General features: G+C 40.2%; 1 protein-coding gene across 2 annotated transcripts in view; it reads right to left on the minus strand.

Moving 5' to 3' along the window:
- The window catches only part of PTPN21 (protein tyrosine phosphatase non-receptor type 21), an 84,484-nt gene that overhangs the window by 31,980 nt on the left and 31,637 nt on the right, over positions 1-20,867 (minus strand). For both annotated transcript variants that reach the window (XM_040477945.1, XM_040477946.1), the window contains exons 3-8: positions 18,399-18,568; positions 8,793-8,890; positions 6,856-6,923; positions 5,747-5,817; positions 2,991-3,078; positions 2,519-2,607 (exon numbers count right to left, since the gene is read on the minus strand). In XM_040477945.1, the coding sequence (XP_040333879.1) occupies positions 2,519-2,607; positions 2,991-3,078; positions 5,747-5,817; positions 6,856-6,923; positions 8,793-8,890; positions 18,399-18,568 (584 nt within the window). The remainder of the gene's footprint in view (positions 1-2,518; positions 2,608-2,990; positions 3,079-5,746; positions 5,818-6,855; positions 6,924-8,792; positions 8,891-18,398; positions 18,569-20,867) is intronic.

A 20,867-nucleotide genomic window follows, 5' to 3' on the forward strand; every position in this document is an offset into this window, starting at 1 on the left:
AGCTCACCCAATGTGGGACTCAAACTCATGAACCATGAGATCACCATCAGCTCAGCAACTGAGCTGAAATCAGATGCTTTACGACTGGGCCACCTAGATGCTCTATCTTAAATTTATTTAATAAATAAAATTAATTTTTTGTGATTCAGTGTTTAATTGTTAAACCTAAAGATTCTCAGCATCATTATTAAAGAAGGCTATTTTAAAAATTCGTACCCAGTGAGATAAAAGAAGCTGGCTGGATGCCTCCAGTTTTCATAGGGCCCTTCGGACACTGTCAGAGTCCTGCCCTGCTGGTGCAGTCCAGATCCTTTTCTGCCCCTTGACCCCCAACTCACACTTAGAAGACTTAAATGAGCAACTGAGGGCCATGAGAGCAATTGCCAAAGGGGAGTGCTGCTGGACCGAGGGCAGGACAGTCTGGGAGTGGGTTTATGCTCCCCACACTGGGTGCACCATGGTCAAAATCACCATGGAGAATTCAGAGCCCAAAAGGCAGTAGTAAAGGAAAATAAGGAAACTAAAGGAAATAAAGGAAGGAATGTCAGCTTAGAGGAAAAAAAATCTTCAAAGGAAAACCTAGTCCTCAAGAAGAAACAGTCAGAATGGTTTTTAGAGAGCTTGAGTAGTGGGGAATTAAGTTTCTTTTAATAAAAGAAGCCATTTGCGGATGCGGAGAAAGAGGATCTCTTTTGTACTGTTGCTGGGAATGCAGACTGATGCAGCCATTCTGGGAAACAGTATGGAGGTTCCTCAAAAAATTAAAAATAGAACTACCCTACCACCCAGCAACTGCACTACTAGGTACTTATCTAAGGGATACAGGTGTGCTGTTTCGAAGGGGCACATGCACCTCCATGTTTATAGCAGCACTATCAACAATAGCCAAAGTATGGAAAGAGCCCAAATATCCATCGATGGATGAGTGGATAAAGAAGATGTGGTATATACACACAATGGAGTATTACTCGGCAATCAAAAAGAATGAAATATTGCCATTTGCAACTACGTGGATGGAACTAGAGGGTAATATGCTAAGCAAAATTAGTCAGAGAAAGACAAATATCATATAACTTCACTCATGTGAGGACTTTAAGATACAAAACAGATGAACATAGGGAAGGAAAGCAAAAATAATATAACCAGGGAGGGGGACAAAAACATAAGACACTCTTAAACACGGAGAACAAACAGAGGGTTACTTGGAGGGGTTGTGTTGGGGGGGGGATGGGCTAACTGGGTAAGGGGCATTAAGGAATCTACTCCTGAAATAATTGTTGCACTATATGCTAACTAACTTGGATGTAAATTAAAAAAATAAACAAATAAATGTTTTAAATAAATAAATAAATAATAAAAATAAGAGGCCATTTAACTCAGTGGTTAATCTGTGGAGAATCTGAGTTTAAGTGGAGAATCTGAGTTCTTGGTTACGCCAGTTTATAATTGGGTGACCTTAGACAAATCACTCCATTTTTCTAAGGCTCAATTAAACCATGTGGAAAGTGGTGGTAGTACCATCTACTCAGAGTTGTAAAGATCACATGAAAAAATACACAGAGAGCACTCAGCACAGAACCTGGCTCATGACAAGCACTCAATAAATAGTAAATACAAAGGAACCCAGAACCAAAACTGATATAATGTTTTACTGCTCTACAAAAACAATATAAACTTTTAAATTTTCGTCAAGAATAGAATCAAAGTTAAAAAAAAAAAAAAAAACAGAATCAAAGTAAATAGAAAATAGAATCTCTGAATAATACTGGAACTATTTCTATGAAATGACACTTTGGATTTTCTAGGGTATGAATTTTAAGGAATGAAAAGGCAGGGATTGAATAACATGGTCTAATTGGCTATCTTCAAGATAAATTCAAATACAGAATACCGAAAGGGAAATTTAAGCCACCTGCAATTTCATTGTTTGAAGTTGGCCACTATTAGCACATTGCTATAGATCCTCTCGCTATAAACCTTCTAAGATTTCCACAAATGAATAGCATCACGTTTTTATAATCAGGAAAAAAATGAACATTATAAAAAGTAACTGAACTTTGCTTAACCAAAAAAAAAAAACAAACAAAAAAAACACACACACACACAAAAAGAAAGAAATTTGCTTAGATGCTAGTATTTTAGGAATTTTAGTGCATGACTAGAATCAGAGAAAGGCCCAGATTTTCCACAAAAAGACAGTCCTAGAATCTAGAGCTGAAATTAAAAACTCACATCAAAACAAAAAACAGCCTCCATTTGGTAAGAAAGGGGTCACCCACCTTTAAGCATTTCATAAGTAGGCCATTATTATAAGCACTGTTTTCCACACATTTGGTTTTGAAGAAAGTGGCTTATAAAAGAAGCAATGCAGTCAGGTGTTATTTTATTCTAGGAGGGGCATATTTCCATTTCCTAATGAGACCCAGGGTGAGATTTGTGGGCATTATTACTAGTATATGTACTAAAAACTATCACCAAGAGGAGCTGCAGAAAAGTGCAAAGGATGTAAGCAAAGTACCTAAATATCACAGGAGGCCTTCCATTCTTGTGTTTCACAAAGATGCCTTCAAGACATGCTCCAATGGATATGTCACTGCCTTGGCTATCCTGAAACGAGAAAGCACAGAAAGAAGCATTTGGGCAGCAGGTGCATGAGAAGTGTGACAATGAACCCAGCTTAGCAGATGCTCAGAAGACCTACATGGAGGGCAAAGTCTGAAAGGTTTAAAGGAATCACCTTGTCAAATAGGTATGAAAAGAGGACAAACCGGGCTCCTCAAAGAACCCATTTTCAAGAGCATTTCAAAGAACAAATTGCAAAACAGGAGTGTGTTTTACTAAGAAATTTTGGTCACAGGACCTCAGCTTTCCGGTTTCCAGACTTTCCCATGCCTCCCGCCTCTGCATCACAGGGTGTCCCCAGGTCTCCCCACTGTCCTCTGAGCTCCTGAGATCGACGGGGAGAGCCCCAGCCTTCATGCCATACTCACCTTTGCGGGGTAGCTCTCTTCTCCATAGCCGTCCATCCTCTCTACCTCCTGCATGTACAGCATTTCAGCATCAGGAGCCGTGAGCCTTCTGCAACCCAAAAGATGTGAGGTTGATCACAGAACCAAAAATGGGGGTGGGGAGGAGGCGTTGTTGAAAAACTACATAATCAATTTGGCATAAGATATTTACAAACATTTCAAATTTTTAAGCATACCAGAAATTACTTCAACCGACCCATCAACATCGATTGAAAGTCAACTACACGCACAGCACTCTGCTGAACGCTGAGGGTTATAAAGATCCCATCCCTATACTTCGGGCAGGCCAGGGGGACGTGGGGCGTCAAACTCCCTAAAAAGTCTTCACTGAAAGCTGGAATTGATTTGAAAACACTAAGTAACTGCTTATTATCCAAAATATCAGGCAATACTAAGCATCGTGTGCTAAATGCCAAGCGATAAGTGTTAGAAGATGGTAATCCTTTTCCAGGGCAGTTACAAGGGTGGGCAGGAAGGCAGTGTGGGTAAAGAAGGTTCTCAACTGCATGGAGGCTTGTCCCCCACCCCAGCCTCATCTGCTGTTCTTCCAGCATCCATAAGGCATCCCACCCTGCAACCAAGCCATGATGTTCTCTCATGCTGGCCTCTGCACATGCTGATCCGTCTTCCTGGCACAACCGTCACTCACCTGTGCACCTGATCAATCCCTAACAGCCTTCAAGAATCGGCCTACGTATCACTCCTTTGTCACCTGCTGTGATATCCCTGAGTCTAAATCAGATGCCCCTGCTCCATCCATTCAGACCCACCACATTCTATGCACACCTCCCCCACTGCACTCATATCACACTGTTAGTTTATAATTACTATTCCAATGCCCACCCCTTAAGACTCCAAAGCAGGGAATACATCCTTTGATGGCAGCTAATTGTTCTATTTATCTTCATGCCACAGCATCCAGCTTCATACAGAATAATAGTACTAAACTATCTTTTAAAAAGATGCACAAACAAGGGGCGCTTGGGTGTCTCAGTCGGTTAAGCGTCCGACTTCGGCTCAGGTCATGATCTCACCATTTGGGAGTTCGAGCCCCGCATCAGGCTCTGTGCAGCCTGCTTGGGATTCTGTGTCTCCCTCTCTCTACTCCTCCCCCGCTCGCACTCTGTCTCTCTCTGTCTCTCTCTCTCTCTCAAAAATAAATAAAGATTAAAAAAATTAAAAAAAAAAAGATGCACAAATGAGTACATGAAAGTAACAAAAGATAGGGTGATAAGTGCCTGAGGGATGAATTATGCTGGCAGAAAGAAAAGGTTTATTTGGGACAGCAAAAAGTGAAGCCAGAAAGGCAGGATGTGACCAAGTCTTTAATCCCAGGGCTAATGAACTCAGGCTAGTGGAAAGCCAGAAAAGACTCATGAGCACTTGGGAAGGCAAGGAGGGGAGATGAAAAGAAAGTGGTGTTTTAAGAAGATTGATCTTGGGGTGCCTGGGTGGCTCAGTCGGTTAAGCGTCTGACTTCAGCTCAGGTCATGATCTCAGTTTGTGAGTTCAAGCCCAGCATTAGACTCTGTGCTGACAGCACAGAGCCTGGAGCCCACTGAGTTCTGTGTCTCTCCCTCTCTCTCTGCCCCTCCCCTGCCCCTGCTCACTGTCTCTCTCTCTCCCTCTCAAAAGTAAATAAATATTTAAAGAAAAAATTTTTTTTAAAAAGAAGATTGGTCTCTAGTGAGCAACTCTATGGATTTGAGTGGGAAGAGACTAAAGGCAAAAGGTTATTTTTAATGGGAGGGGATGAACAATAGGTTATAATTAGATACACCTGGGTTCAAATCCCGTCTTTACCACATGTAACTTTGGGCAAGTTATTTACTCTTTTTGAGCTTGGTTTTTTCAGTCTGTAAAAACAGAATATCATTTACCTTAAAGAGTGGTTATAAGAGCGTAATGTTATCTAACATACCTGGAACTATGTAGCATTCGGTTGAGAGTAAGACCTAGCATTCTCCAGGGGAGGATTTTTTTCTTTTTCTTTTTTTTTTTTTAATTTTTTTAACGTTTATTTTTGAGACAGAGACAGAGCGTGAGTGGGGGCAGAGAGAAAGGGAGACACAGAATCCAGAGCACAATCCAGGCTCTGAGCTGTCAGAGCCAGATGTGGGGCCAGAACTCACGAACTGCAAGATCATGACCTGAGCCGAAGTCAGACACTTAACCGACTGAGCCACCCAAGTGCCCCATGGGGGAGGATTTTTCTTACACACAACACATACAGGTTCACTACCAAATGAGGCCATTATTTACCCACATGCATGGGCCAGGGCAAGAAACACAGCTCATGGTACAGATTGCCCAGAAGACAGAGATACAGTTTCCAAAGGTATACTGGGGGGTAACTCTACATGGGCTGCCATCACAATAGGAAACAAGTCTCCCTAATCTTGCATTAACCCACATGAGCCTAGGTCACCACCGAAACCTTTACTATATGGAGTAAAGAAGTGGCACCCTTCAGTGACTGGCTGCTTTCAATGTTCTCAGCTTCCTCACTGATAACCATGGACAGTAAATGAATTAACACAGGGAAGTGATTAGAACAGCACTTGGCACACTGAGTGCAATGGAACGCTGGCTCCCCAGAGCAGAAGTAGTGGCTGCAGCAGCACGAAAGCTCCAAGTTTTAACCGTGTCAATACGTATATCATAGTCAACCCGGCTTTGCTTCCACACGATTTCCATTTCTTATCTTTTAGTGTTACCTGTATTTCTGATGCAGTAAGGCCACTTTTTGGGTTGCTTCTTCCAATACTTTTTCATCTTGTAACCACCCCTGAAGAAAATACACTGCAGTAAGTATGTAAACAAGCCACCGAAATTTCTTCAGAGGAATCACCGCTAGTCCTGTCACTAGCAGGCAAAATTCGGACTAGTATCAGCATGCGGGAGATTTGCTTAAGTATGTGATCAAGATCCTTCTAAGGAATGAAGTAGCTTGTGCTCAGGAGCCAAAACACCCGCCCCGCCTTCTCAGTTCATCCCGGAGAAGGTCTCAGCTGAGTTATTTCAGGTTGGCAACATCACCCATCAGCCAGTTCTGAGTCCAGCACAACGACAACATCTTGTGTGTTCCCCGACTGGCTGTGTAGACACTCAGAAGAGCATCATAACACCTCCCGTAGTTGTTCCAATGTGGTTTTCCTGTCAATCACATCAGTAGTGACTTTAAAAAGCAGACAGCAGGGGCGCCTGGGTGGCGCAGTCGGTTAAGCGTCCGACTTCAGCCAGGTCACGATCTCGCGGTCTGTGAGTTCGAGCCCCACATCAGGCTCTGGGCTGATGGCTCAGAGCCTAGAGCCTGGAGCCTGTTTCCGATTCTGTGTCTCCCTCTCTCTCTGCTCCTCCCCCGTTCATGCTCTGTCTCTCTCTGTCCCAAAAATAAATAAACGTTGAAAAAAAAAAAAAAAAGCAGACAGCAGTGTCTTCTTGCCATCTACTTTTTACACTGCTGCTGAGAAGCCAAATTCATTCCCACATCACTGAGAGGTTTCGAGCCTTCGGTTAAAAGCAAAACCTCCGTGGTGTTCCTCAGAAGTTGGAAGTGAATCCCTCTCTTAGACTCACACCCAAACACAAAACAAATCTCTCTGGCTGCAGCCCAGTGACTGCACCCCTTCCATTTCTGTGGGTTTACAACGACCAGTAAGACTACAAAGGAAAGCACTTCCACTTGAGTTGTTTATGAGGCAATTGATTTTTTTAAACACTATTCCAGCCCAGTAAATCCACCATATGGACTTTGTTTTGGGGATTATTAAAGGATGTGGAAATAAACGATTTATAAAAAGCCCAATGTTGAAAGAAGTCTTACCACAGGAAACAAGGCAAATTTCTGAAGGAAGTCCTGGGATTCATACTGATCAAAGTCACCAAAATCGGCTGTACAAAATGACAAATATGCACATTAGTTATGTTTAATTTGCAAAGTAAAACATGTACAACCAAGTGCAATATGCAGTATATAGATGGTATGCTTATGACTTAGAAGGCAAATGTGCCTTACAGCTGCTATCCAGTATATGTTTTAAATAGTCTTTTTAAAAATATTAATGGGGTGGCTCAGTCGGTTAACTGTCTGACTTTGGCTCAGGTCACGAGCTCACAATTTGTGAGTTTGAGCCCCGCGTTGAGCTCTGTGCTGACAGCTCAGAGCGTGGAGCCTGTTTTAGATTCTGTGTCTCCCTCTCTCTCTGCCCCTCCCCTGCTCATGCTCTGTCTCTCTCTCTCAAAAATAATAAATGTAACATTAAAAATATATATATTATTTATTATTTAATATAATATATATATTAGGTAGATTCATGTGTCTTAAACTTGGAAAAATACCTACAAATAAAGGGAAAAAATAAGTTACAAACTAAATGTATCATGATCTCATTTTTATGAATAACAAACAAAAGCTACCCTGTAATCACGTGTGCTTACTTATGCACTGGAAGATATCAGAAAGAAACCAAACTGGTTATAGCAGTGATCACCTCTAGGAAATGAAATTAGATCACTTGAACATGTTACAGCAAGATGTGTCTGCTTTAGAAATTTTTAATTGTTAAAAAAAAGAAATGATAGTTCTGCAAAGACCTTATGAAAACCTTTCTTTTAAACTTTTTTTTTTAATGTTTATTTAATTTTGAGACAGAGAAAGACAGAGCACAAGCAGGGAAGGGACAGAGAGAGAGAGAGAGAGAGAGAGAGAGGGAGGGAGACAGAGAATCTGAAGCAGGCCCCAGGCTCTGAGTTGTCAGCACACAGCCCAACGCGGGGCTCGAACTCACGACCTGTGAGATCACGACCTGAGCCGAAGCTGGACACACAACCAACTGAGCCACCCAGGCGACCCATGAAAAACTAACTCTTAAAGCCAAAGATGATATTTAGGAAGATTCCAAGTACCTTGAAAAGGAATATGGCTCCATGTGTATCAGACATGTGTTTGTCTAGAAATGATACGTCTCCATACCTTCTAATATCTGAAGGGACTTTATTAAAGATTCTTCTGGTTAAGTTTCAATTCCCAAAATTAATGCCAATTATCATTTGAAATAATGACCCATCAGAAGTCTTCCCAAAATATATACATGCATGTAAATACGTGTTGATTAGACATGGGAAACAGAACAGAATGACACAATCCAAAAACACTTACGAAATGCAAAGCTTTATCTGTTATGATTGACAATGCTCTATAATCCAGGACAACTGCTTAAGAAACCAAATAAATGACGTCTGCTAAAAGTATAAGCGTTAATGTAACTACATCAACCTCACTGTTTGCCTGATCTTTCTTCCTAAAATATTAGCTAGCTACAGATAAAGTCCTTGCACTGGAGGAATACACAGCATATTACATGCTGTGTGTGTGTGTGTGTGTGTGTGTGTGTGTGTGTGTGTGTGTGTGTTTTCTCTGTTTTTGGTTGCTCTGTTGATATAGGCTAACATGCTTCACCTCCAGAAGTCTCATATTTCACGAAAGGTATCCAAATTTATTTTTTCCTGCAAGAAAACTAATTTCACTAACACCACTATAGGAAGTCAGTTATTTTAAGAATCCTTTGTTGTTTTTGTTATAACACACATTTTTTTAAAGATTCTTTTTTTTAAGTTATCTCCACACCTAATGTGGGGCTCAAAATTACAACCCTTAGATCAAGAGTCACATGCTCCACTGACTGAGCCAGTCAGGCATCCCTGTTACAACATACATTTCAATCTGATATATCCATTACATCATCGATTGCCATTATTTACCTTGAACAGCTAAGCCGGCTAGCTGAATTGCTTGTTCTAATGTACAAGGAATGTTTCCTTCCAAGATATCTTTCTTCAGCTGCAGATAATACTGGTACCTATAAAAAATGTCAATTAAAAAAAGTCAGTATCAATATTACCTCCAATTGAGACACAATACATTTTACAATAATTTGGTAGAAGAGCAAAAACTAGTCAAAGAAAACCTTAACCCCAGATGGTTTCAAAAAATGACAAGAATGTCCTTGACCATATCTACACCTACACATACATATACGTGCCTGTACGCGTGCACGCGCGCGCACACACACACACACACAATGTAATCAATTTGTTGAATCACTTATCCTTAACTGTAGTTATTTCAAAGCTACAACCACTCAGATGACTGGTTGCCTTTCCAATGCCCTGTAAAACAGTTCCTAAGTTTTGTTCTGTTTAGTTGGAGAAACAGAGAATCCATGACCAATCATTACTTTAAAAACCTTGACTAGTCAGAAAGAGAAATCAAGGAATCAACCCCATTTACAATTGCACCAAAAACCATAAAATACCCAGGAATAAACCCAACCAGACAGGTGAAAAACCTACACAATGAAAACTATAGAAAGCTTATGAAAGAAATTGAAAAAGACACAAAAAAATGGAAAAAGATTCCATGCTCCTGGATATGAAGAACAAATATTGTTAAAATGTCAATACTACCTAAAGCAATCTACATATCCAATGCAATCTCTATCAAAATAACACGAGCATTCTTCACAGAGGTAGAACAAACAATCCTAAAATTTGTATGGAACCAGGAAAGACCCCAAATAGCCAAAGCAAACCTGAAAAATAACACCAAAGCTGGAGGCATCACAATCCCAGACTTCAAGCTGTATTACAAAGCTGTCATCATCAAGACAGTATGGTACTGGCACAAAAACAGACACATAAATCAATGGAACAGAATAGAGAACCCAGAAATGGACCCACAAACATATGGCCAACTAATCTTTGACAAAGCAGGAAAGAATATCCAATGGAAAAAGACAGTCTCCTCGGCAAATTGTGTTGGGAAAACTGCACAGCAACATGCAGAAAAATGAACCTGGACCACTCTCTTACACCATACACAAAAATAAACTCAAAATGGATGAAAGACCTAAACGTAAGGCAGGAAGCCATCAAAATCCTAGAGGAGAAGACAGGCAACAACATCTTCGACCTCGGCTGCATAACTTTTTTTTTTTAAGTTTTAAAAAATTATTTATTGAGAGAGAGAGAGAGAGAGAGAGAGACAGAGAGAGAACCAAGGGGAAGGGCAGAGACAGAGGGGGACAGAGGATCCGAAGCAGTCTCTGTGCTGACAGAAGAGAGCCAGCAGAGAGCCTGATGCAGGGTTCAAACCCACAAACTAGGAGATCATGACCTATGCCAAAATCAGACGCTTAGCTGATTGAGCTACGCAGGTAGGTGCCCCTTGGCCACAGCAACTTCTTACTTGACATGTCTCCAAAGGCAAGGGAAACAAAAGGAAAAATGAACAATTGGGACCTCATCAAGATAAAGAGCTGCACAGAGAAAGAAATAATCAGCAAGACAAAAAGGCAACTGATGGAATGGGAGAAGATATTTACAAATGACATATCAGATAAAGGGTTAGTATCCAAAATCTATAAAGAACTTATCAAACTCAACAAACAAAAAACAAATAATCCAGTGAAGAGAGGGCAAAAGACATGAATAAACACTTTTCCAAAGAAGACATCAAGATGGCTAAGAGACACATGAAAACATGCTCAACAATCATTCATCATCAGGAAAATACAAATCAAAACCACAATGAGATACCACCTCACACCTGTCAGAATGGCTAAAATTAACAACTCAGGCAACAACAGATGTTGGCGAGGATGCAGAGAAAGAGGAACCTTTTGCACTGCTGGTGGGAATGCAAACTGGTGCTGCCACTCTGGAAAACAGTAGGGAGGTTCCTAAAAAATTAAAAATAGAACTACCCTACGACCCAGCAATTGCACTACTACGTATTTATCCAAAGAATATAGGACCTCTGTTTCAAAGGAGCGCACACACCCCAACGTTTATAGCAGCACTACTGACAATAACCAAAGTATGGAAAGAGCCCAAATATCCACCAACTGATGAATGGATAAAGAAGCAGCAGGGTGTGTGTGTGTGTGTGTGTGTGTGTACACATACATTTATGTATATGTATACATACACATGCATACATGTATGTATGTATACATATGTGTGTATACATACGTGTGTGTGCGTGCAGTGTATACACACACACACATAATGGAATATTATTCGGTGATCAAAAATAATGGAATCTTGGGGCGCCTGGGTGGCCCAGTCAGTTAAGCATTCGACTTCAGCTCAGGTCATGATCTCACGGTCTGTGAATTCGAGCCCCACGTCAGGCTCTGTGCTGACAGCTCAGAGCCTGGACCCTACTTCAGCTTCTGTCTCCCCCTCTCCGTTTGCTCCTTTACTCATTCTCTGTCTCTGTCTTTCTCTCTCAAAAATTAATAAATGTTAAAAAAATAAAAAAAAAATAATGAAATTCTTGCCATTTGCAACAACATGGATGGAACTAGAGTGTTTATGCTAAGCGAAATAAGTCAGTCAGAGAAAGACAAATATCATGTGACTTCACTCATGTGGAATTTAAGATACAAAACAGATGAACATAAAGGAAGGGAAACAAAAATAATATAAAATAAGGGAAGAGGACAAACCATAAGAGACTCTTAAATACAGAGAACGAACTGAGGGTTGCTGGAGGGGTTTTGGGTGGGGGGATGGGCTAAATGGGCAAGGGGCATTAAGGAGGACACTTGTTGGGAGGAGCAATGGGTACTCTATGTAAGTGATGAATCACAAAAGTCTATTCCTGAAATCATTATTATCTATATGTTAACTTGGTTGTAAATTAAAAATAATAATAATATAAATAAAAATTAAAAAATAAGAACCCTGACTAGTAACCTGGTAAGATAAGACTTTGGTAGAAGTTACTACTTATTCTGATGGAAGTTCCCTACCCTAGGAAGTAAAGCCAAAAGAAAATGCTTCCTGATATTTCAGACCAGGCTTATATTAAAATATTTTGAAGAAATCCCCAAAAGAATAGCATCATAGCTTTCTTAATACTCTTGTAATGTGGGTTTACTTCTGTTTACACTTTCAATATACAGGGCACTAGTTACCAGCACAAGCTTTAGTCAAGCAGACCTAGGTTAAATTCCAGCTCCCCAATGTAGCAGTTTGAATGAACAAGGGCAAGTCATAACCTGTGGCTTTAACTTATCACCAATAAAGGGGCACCTGGGTGCCTCAGTTGGTTAAGCATCTGACTCCTGATTTCAGCCTCAGATCATGATCTCATGATTCTTGGGACAGAGCCCTGAGTCAGAACCTGATTGGGATTCTCTCTCTCCCTCTCTCTTTGCCCCTCCTCTGCCTCTCCCACTCTCTCTCCCTCAAAATAAGTAGACTTTAAATAAGTAAAATAAAATAAATTATCACCAGTAAAATAAGAGTACTATCGCCCATTCACAAGGTTGAGCATATGAAGCCAATTAACAGTTATTTCATCTATAACCACTACTCCATTTTGATAAAGCTCTACAGTGAAGATTTATGCTGCTTTCCTTTGAGTTATTCATTTCACTGGTAATTACGAGGGCCTACTATGCGCCAAGCATTGTTCTAGATGCTGGGAATACAATGTTGAATGAAGATACACCAACTCCCTGCCAGTATAGTCTGTAGAGCCATCTTGAATCCAGAATCTCTTCCGGGTTTGGCATCTGTGAATGCAACCTGGTCACGTTTGAATTCCCCTCAGAGCCCACCCCTTTAATCACTTCATATGTTTCCTAACATCATCCATTTTTATTTTAGCTAGCTGTGAAGTCTCCATTCTTTGTTACAAAAAACACCATCCATTCGGATAAGAATTTAGATCCACCTTATCCTGTCCACCTGCTAGTGGTAAGTAGCAGAACCCATAGATTTCCTTCAACAAACAAACAGAATGCTGGTAGCTCTGGGATCTTGTCAAAGAAGAAAACTTCAAACCTTCTACTAGGCAGCTCCATTCCGAAGCCTATTTAAAGAAGATCGTATTTAGAGAAGTCTATCTATTGAACATGCCAGCCACATACCCCACTCTAAATACTCTAGGTGCTTTCCTTAAAACCAAATCGCTGGAAAGCAACACACCTGCACCAAATTAGCTTAGTCTTCCACAGAAAGGCACACATTTTTTTGCCTTGTGTCACACTTTTCTATTTTAAGAGTCGATTCCTCCACAGTTGCTCTAAATTGTTCATTGCTGGTTCAATGTCTTCTACACAAAATCCCACCTGAAAATTTCCTTTTGAATGATATACCAAGAAAATCTGTCATGTTTGCAAACTGATATGTTTTGTTTTGTTCTGTTTTGTTTTATCAGATGATGGATGATGGAACTCAGATAATTCCTTCTTTTGCCTTGACTGCCATGGAGCTCAGAGCTAAACTCCAGGCACAGCCAGTCACTGCTTCCCCTCTCCTTCCCTTCCTAACCACTTGCTCCACCTGTTTAATAACAACCACCTTGTACTCAGGCACAGCTGAAGCTCAGAGATTAAATAATATGCAGAGATTAAATAATACCGCAAAGGTAGGCTGAGTCGAGTTTGAATCTCAGTCAGAATGACCCCAAAGTGCGTGTTTTTGACTGTCACAAATCTCCAGTGAAGAATTTTCCTAGTATTTTTATCCTATTTCTTTAGTTGTTTTTTTTTTTTTGTTTGTTTTTGTTTTTTTTTTTTTAATATTAGACTCCATATGAATACAATGGTTGAGAGCAAGGACTGAGAAGTCAGCCTGCTTGAGTTTAAATCTCAGTTCCACCACATACTGGGAGTGTGACCTTGGGCAAGATATTTATTTAGCCTTTCTGTGCTTTGGTTTCCTCATCTACAAAATGGATAATAATACCTACTCTGTAAGATTTGTTGTGCGGAGGAAGTGAATGATTAAGTATAAAGTACTTGGGACAGTGCCTGACATATAGTAAGAAAGGTAAGTGGTTGCTTTTACTATTATCTTTCATCGTATTGTCCTTAAAATCCTTTAATGGAAGCAAGCAGTGTGTGCACATGTGTACATATGCATATATATGTATATACCCATATATATGTGTGTATATGTATGCATGTATGTATATATTTAAGTATTTACTTAAAAGGAAAGGACCAAGAAATTTTACTTCAAAGGTTATTACCACTTCTATTAACACTTTTTGTTAAAATTATAATATGCTGGTGAGGCTAAGGATGATTTACAAATCTCTTCTTTCAGTATTTACTGCAAAAAGAATAATTAAAAAACAACACAGTAATAAAATGTAACATGCAAACTTTTATTCCTTACAAACAGTTCTGAATTAAAGAAACTGCACATCTTAATTCTAAACAAGTGTTCTATAAATTTGCCCAAAGCCAAAATACTAATTAAAATAGACGTTTCATCTCAACCTTATGCACTTAATCAACTTTCTAATATAAAATACTTTTATACAAGAAATATTACATGAAACAATTATAATAAATTAGGTTGCCCCATTTTGCCCAACAGATATTTCAGTATATAAAGAGGCAGTCTTTTCCTTCACCTTTTTTTTAAAGTTTATTTTGAGAATTTATTTTAAAGTTTATTTGAGAGAAAGAGCACATGTGCACGCACAAGCGGAGCAGGGGCAGAGAGAGGGAAAGAATTCCAGGCAGACTCCGCACCATCTGCCTCGAGCCCGATGCAGGGCTCAAACTCACGACCTGTGAGATCATGACCTGAGCCGAAATCAAGAGTGAGGTACTCAACCAACCGGGCCACCAGGTGCCCTCCCCACCCACATTTATTTTAGGTTTATTTATTTCCTTCACTTGTTTTTCTTAGGCTAGTATTAGAAGGCTAACGTGTCGGTAATGGCATTTTTAAGTTTTATTATGGAAATTCTGAAACACATATACAGAAAACAAGTCCCAGTAAACCCACGCATCCTTATCATGCAGCCTCAATCATCACTTTATCCATACTGTTTCCTCTACATTCTCCCCTTCCCCACCCAAGTGCTTTAAATCAAATCCCAGATATATCATAGCACCTACAGGTACTTTAGTACATATTCCTAAAAGATAAGCTTTAAAAAAAAAAAAAGCCACATTTTTAACATAACCAACAAAATGAGCAATAGTGCCTTAAAGCTACCCAATATCCAGTCCACATACAATTTTTGTGATTGCTTCAAAAACATATTTTTTTTTTGAAGATTTTACTTAAGTAATCTCTACATCCAACATGGGGCTTGAACTTACAACCCTGAGATCAAGAGTTGCATGCTCTACCAACTGAGCTAGCCAGGTGCCCCTCAAAAATGTATTTTTACAGTTTCTTTATTTTTACTTTTTTTTATTTTTAATTTTTTTGTTTATGTATTTTTGAGAGAGAGACACGGCACGAGTTGGGGAGGGGCAGAGAGGAAAACACAGAATCTGAAGCAGACTCCAGGCTCTAAGCTGTCACCACGGAGCCCAATGCAGAGCTCAAACCCATGAATCACCAGACCATGACGTGAGCCTAAGTCAGACACTTAACCCACTCAGCCACCCAGGTGCCCCTACAGATCTAAACAGGTTCACAGATTACACTGAATTGACTTTTTTTTTTTTTAATTTTTATTTTAGAGATAGAGCACAAGCAGGGAGATGGACAAAGAGAGAGAATCTCAAGCAGGCTCCACACTCAGTGCAGAGCCTGATGCAGGGCTCGATCCCAGGACCCTGGGATCATGACCTGAGCCGAAATCAGAATCGGACGCTCAACCAACTGAGCCACCCAGGTGCCCTAATTGGATTGACATTTCTAAATCTCTCTTAATTTTAAAAAGAAAAACTCCTTCTCTTTATTTTCATGTTATTTGTATTCGAAATGGTATGATGTGTCAAGTAGAATTCCCTACATTCTGGGTTTATCTGATTGCACTCTTGTAGGGTCATTTAACATGTTCATCTATTCTCCAATTTCTCCTGCGAACTGTTAGATATAGAGCTGTGTTGTCTAACAGAAACTTCTGCAGTGATAAAGATGATATATATCTGTGCTGTCCAATATGGTAGCCTTTAGCCACATGCGGCTACTGAGTACTTAAAATGTGGCTAGTGTAGTGTGACTGAGGAACTGAGAAAGGGCTCAGGCGGCTAAGCATCCATCCGACTCTTGATTTCTGCTAGGGTCATGATCGCATGGTTCAGGAGTTTGAGGCCCACATTGGGCTCTGTGCTGACAGCACGTGGCCTGCTTGGGACTCTCTCTCTCTTTCTCCACCTCTCTGCCCCTTCCCCACTCACATTCTCTCTCTCTCTCAAAATAAATAAATAAAATTTTTAAAAAACAACATGAATCAGCTAAGGGTAGAACCAGTTTTACCCTTTTGCTGCCAGAATACGAATGTGATAGCTAGAACTTCTCTAGAATTATTTGACAAGGATATCTCCCAGTGAATGGAAAGAACACACCAAGGATGGCAGTACAGAAAGAGAGAAAGAGCATGGGTCCCTGAAGACTTTGTGGAACAGCAGAAGCTCTGCATGGCTGACCTCTGGACTTATTTAACAAGTGAAAGATATTTAGGGTTTTTGGTCACATGTTGCCAAACTTAATCCTTACTGGTACAACTTCTCTACCAGGTTCTCCTATACATAATCAATGTGCACTCCTACTGACTCAATCTACCAGGCCTTAGTCCTTCCTACAGCTAATGCCTTTGTTCAGGTCCACATTCTAGACTAATGTCTGGATCGTGGCGTATACATTCCTAACTGGTCTCCTAACTATATAGTCTTGCCACCTCTAAGCTACCTTCCGTGACAGGTGATGTTGGTAAAATACTAATGTCATCATCCCATTCTGTAAAAATTCGAAAATGTCTTTCCCCATTGTACCATGACCTTATGACTAGGACATTCCTATTTTTCAAATCTCCTCTCCCCTCTCTAGGTAATATCTGAAATTTCCTGAAAACACCAGAGGCTTTCATTCTCTCCCCTACTCTGCACCAGCTATTCCCTCTAACTGGAAAATTCCTTCTAAAGTCAAGTGAAAAGTCAACTTCTTTACTTGCCTGCTCCAGTTCCTTGGTGCCCCACCCCTAGGAATCTTCTGTTTTAATGAAAGCATTTATCATCATAATATACTGTAATTGTTTATTTACATGGGCTGTTGCTTCCAGACTCCAGTCACTCCTCCAGGGCAGGATTAAAGCCTAGTCACTTGTATACTCGTCTCCCACAGAGCTCTGACATCATACCATATTACATTTTCACTAAATGTTTAAATAAATGAGTCATTGATCAGTTGCTGTTTTTCCTCCTGGCTTCTACTTCTCTCGTCAACATTCCTATCTCAGGTCACTTTTACAGTCAGTGCATGTTTATTATCCCTACTACCTGATTCTTGCTTCTTAGGTTTCATATCTTCTTCCGATAATTAACTGGCAAACTCAGTACTCAGAGAGAACATTACACAAACACAGGGCAGTACCAGGTTCTTATGTACAGGGTACCGTGTTAGATACTGTGCGAAAGGTAAAGCTAAAGAACACTTACAGGTTTAAAATCCAAGAAAAAGATAAGATATGTACACAAAGAACTATAACGAAAGGCTGTAACAACTGCCATCTTAACACAAGTACAAGCAAATTGTAGGACAGTCTGGAAAAGGCAAAAGCTCATTCCAGGCCAAGGGTCGCAGAAACTTCATGGAGGAGGTGCCTTTTGAACTGAAATTCAGAAGACAAATAGGATTCCACTACATAAATAAGGAAGATCTAGGACCCAAAGATGAAAAGGCATGCGGCATGTTCTGGGCACTAGAAGTAGTCCAGCTCGGCTGAAAAGTAATGTTAAATGGGGTTCAAAAGATAAGGTAGTAGTGGATTTTGGAGAACTCTGAAAGGCAGACTCATGAATCCAAATTTTATTCCTTGTTTTTTATTCAAGGAAAAAAAAATGCAGTTCCTCCATCCCACTCCTTAATATGACCTTCCCTCTCTACCTCTGTCCTTTCTAAGTGAACTTACCGGCCTCTTCCACCCTGGACACGCTCCCCCTCCCAACTACCTACAGACTATAGCTACTGAAGTCAAAGAACTGTAAGAACCCCTCTGCACATCTGCACATTTCCCTGAGGGATGAAGACAGATTCCGCGACTTTTTAAAATTTCCTCTCTCATTTCAGTGTTAACAAAGATCAGAAACAAATCAACAAAAACTTTGAAGGAAACATCACAACAAGAAGAGTTCACAGCCAGGATAAAAACATCATCTTCCCCTTTAATCACTCCTTTGTGCCTAGTGAAACCATAATTCATGCAACACACAATAAAATACTCTGACACACTGCATACCAGAACCTCCCTGCAATAATGTGGCTAAATATGTGGGCAGGAGGGCAATGTTTAGTCTTATCTCCTGACTTTAACCTTGGTGTCACTTTTTTAATCTCATTAGATTATTTCCTAAAAACAAAGAGCATATTAGTGCTCACCTGGTAATCTCCTGCTGCAGCTGTGAAACTGAAGGCACGTAAAACACCACTCCAAAATAGACGGTAGGTTCCAATGCATATTTATCCAGCTGCTTCTTGAGAGGCTTTTCCAAATCTACCCAACGGCGCTGATTTTGCTTGTTGTGGTACCAGAGGCTGAAGTAAGTGATCTGGAAAGAGGGAAAGTCACTGAAGGAGGCAGAAACGTACAAGAGAATTTCTATTCTTTTTTTAAAATTATTTTTAATATTTTTTATTTATTTTTGAGAGAGAGAGACAGACAGAGCACAAGCCGGGGAGAGGCAGAGAGAGAGGGAGACACAGAATCCGAAGCAGCTCCAGGCTCTGAGCTGCCAGCACCACTAACATCGGGCTCGAACCCGTGAACCGCAAGATCATGATCTGAGCTAAAGTCAGACACTGAACCGAGCCACCCAGGCTCCCTCTATTCTCCTAATTGCTCTCATCCATGACCTGGGACCAAGTGAGAACAGACTCCTATGGCTTCCCTTCTGAAAAAGGGACACCATAGCAAAACCTGAAGAAAAGAACACCTCTTATAGGTATATATATAGACACACGCAGGAAATAAAGGTGAAGTCAACTACCCTCGCAGACTATTTCTTGAACTATGCACAGAAAAATGCATTCACGGCCTAGACATCAGAATGTAGCAGGTGCTACACAATTTTACAGAGTTTTTAACAAAAAAAACTCGTGCTGAAAAAAATGTTTAGGTTTAAAATTATCAAAATACTAAATTTATCATAATATTTTACAAGTATAATGGGTTATATCTAGAAGAATTCTGACTACATAGTGTTAGTCCAACTTTTCACCACTCTGGAATTTGTCTTCTATAAATAAATTATTTATATAAATATTGTAAATTCTAGAAATATAGATGCAATTGCAACTTTTATTTGCCCCCTAAAGTTTATTAGATACAAATTTAAAGCAATTGTAATGCTCTGGAGGTAAATTGTCTCTCTCTCTCTCTTTCACTCACTCACACACACGCACACACACACGTGCGCGTGCACAAAAAGCTATACCTAAACCAATAAGACAACTTAAGTATATTGCTTGAAGGTTTAAAATTTTTTTTTTCAACGTTTATTTATTTTTGGGACAGAGAGAGACAGAGCATGAACGGGGGAGGAGCAGAGAGAGGGGGAGACACAGAATCGGAAACAGGCTCCAGGCTCTAGGCTCTGAGCCATCAGCCCAGAGCCTGATGCGGGGCTCGAACTCACGGACCGCGAGATCGTGACCTGGCTGAAGTCGGATGCTTAACCGACTGCGCCACCCAGGCGCCCCTATTGCTTGAAGGTTTAAAAAAATGCCCAGATATTAGCATTTAAATCTCACTTGCTTGTGCAATGAAACTGTTCAGGGAAATCAATACCAGCTATGGGCTTGGTCAACCTGAGAGGTTATTAATGCATGTAGGCGTTGAAATGACAGCCTCGGGCCACTACTAACGTTTACCTTAAAATCAGTTTACAGATCAAGGCAACTGGAAAAATGCCCTGCTTTGTTCTAGGCTCTAGAGCAACATGTAGAACAGAACTTTCTATGATGATGTAAATGTTCTATCTCCAATATAGCAGCCATTAGCTGCATGTGAGCTATGGGGCACCTGGAATGTGGTTAGTGCACCAAGAAACTAAATTTTTAATGTTATTTAATTTTAACTGGCTTAAACAGCTGCCAGCATCCAGTGGCACTGTATTGGCAAATACAGCTTTAAAGCAACAATAAAATGAGAAACAATACCACCAGCCTATTTCTTTAACTTGCAATAATCAGTTCAAATTTAAAAAATGAATTTTTAATTTACAGGGAAAAAGAAGAACTATACAAACATGCCCTTGATATTCATTTTATCTTACAATTTGTTACAAGGGAAGGATGTATACCTTTAAAATGAATCTATTGGGGCGCCTGGGTGGCGCAGTCGGTTGGGCGTCCGACTTCAGCCAGGTCACGATCTCGCGGTCCGTGAGTTCGAGCCCCGCATCAGGCTCTGGGCTGATGGCTCAGGGCCTGGAGCCTGTTTCCAATTCTGTGTCTCCCTCTCTCTCTGCCCCTCCCCCGTTCATGCTCTGTCTCTCTCTGTCCCAAAAATAAATAAAAAACGTTGAAAAAAAATTTTAAAAAAATAAAATGAATCTATTAATCAAGTAAACTCAACAAAAGTGAGGAATGTGTCCATTTCCCCTTTATATCAAAACAGCTAGAATAGTGCAGGAATTCAATATATTTTGTTGAAAGAATGCTCTCTTGCTTCTTTGTTGCCACCCAAGCCATCACATATGAATGAAATATCTTGAACATTTACTATGTGCCGGGTTCTGTCCCAAGAACTGTAATAATATCATAGATTGAATCACCACCATTATCTTATGAAGCAGATAATTGTGTGTGTGTGTGTGTGTGTGTGTGTGTGTGTGTGTGTGTGTGTGT

This window comes from Herpailurus yagouaroundi, unplaced genomic scaffold (assembly GCF_014898765.1).
Source record: "Herpailurus yagouaroundi ecotype Mexico unplaced genomic scaffold, PumYag 141, whole genome shotgun sequence".
Lineage (NCBI taxonomy): Eukaryota > Metazoa > Chordata > Mammalia > Carnivora > Felidae > Herpailurus > Herpailurus yagouaroundi.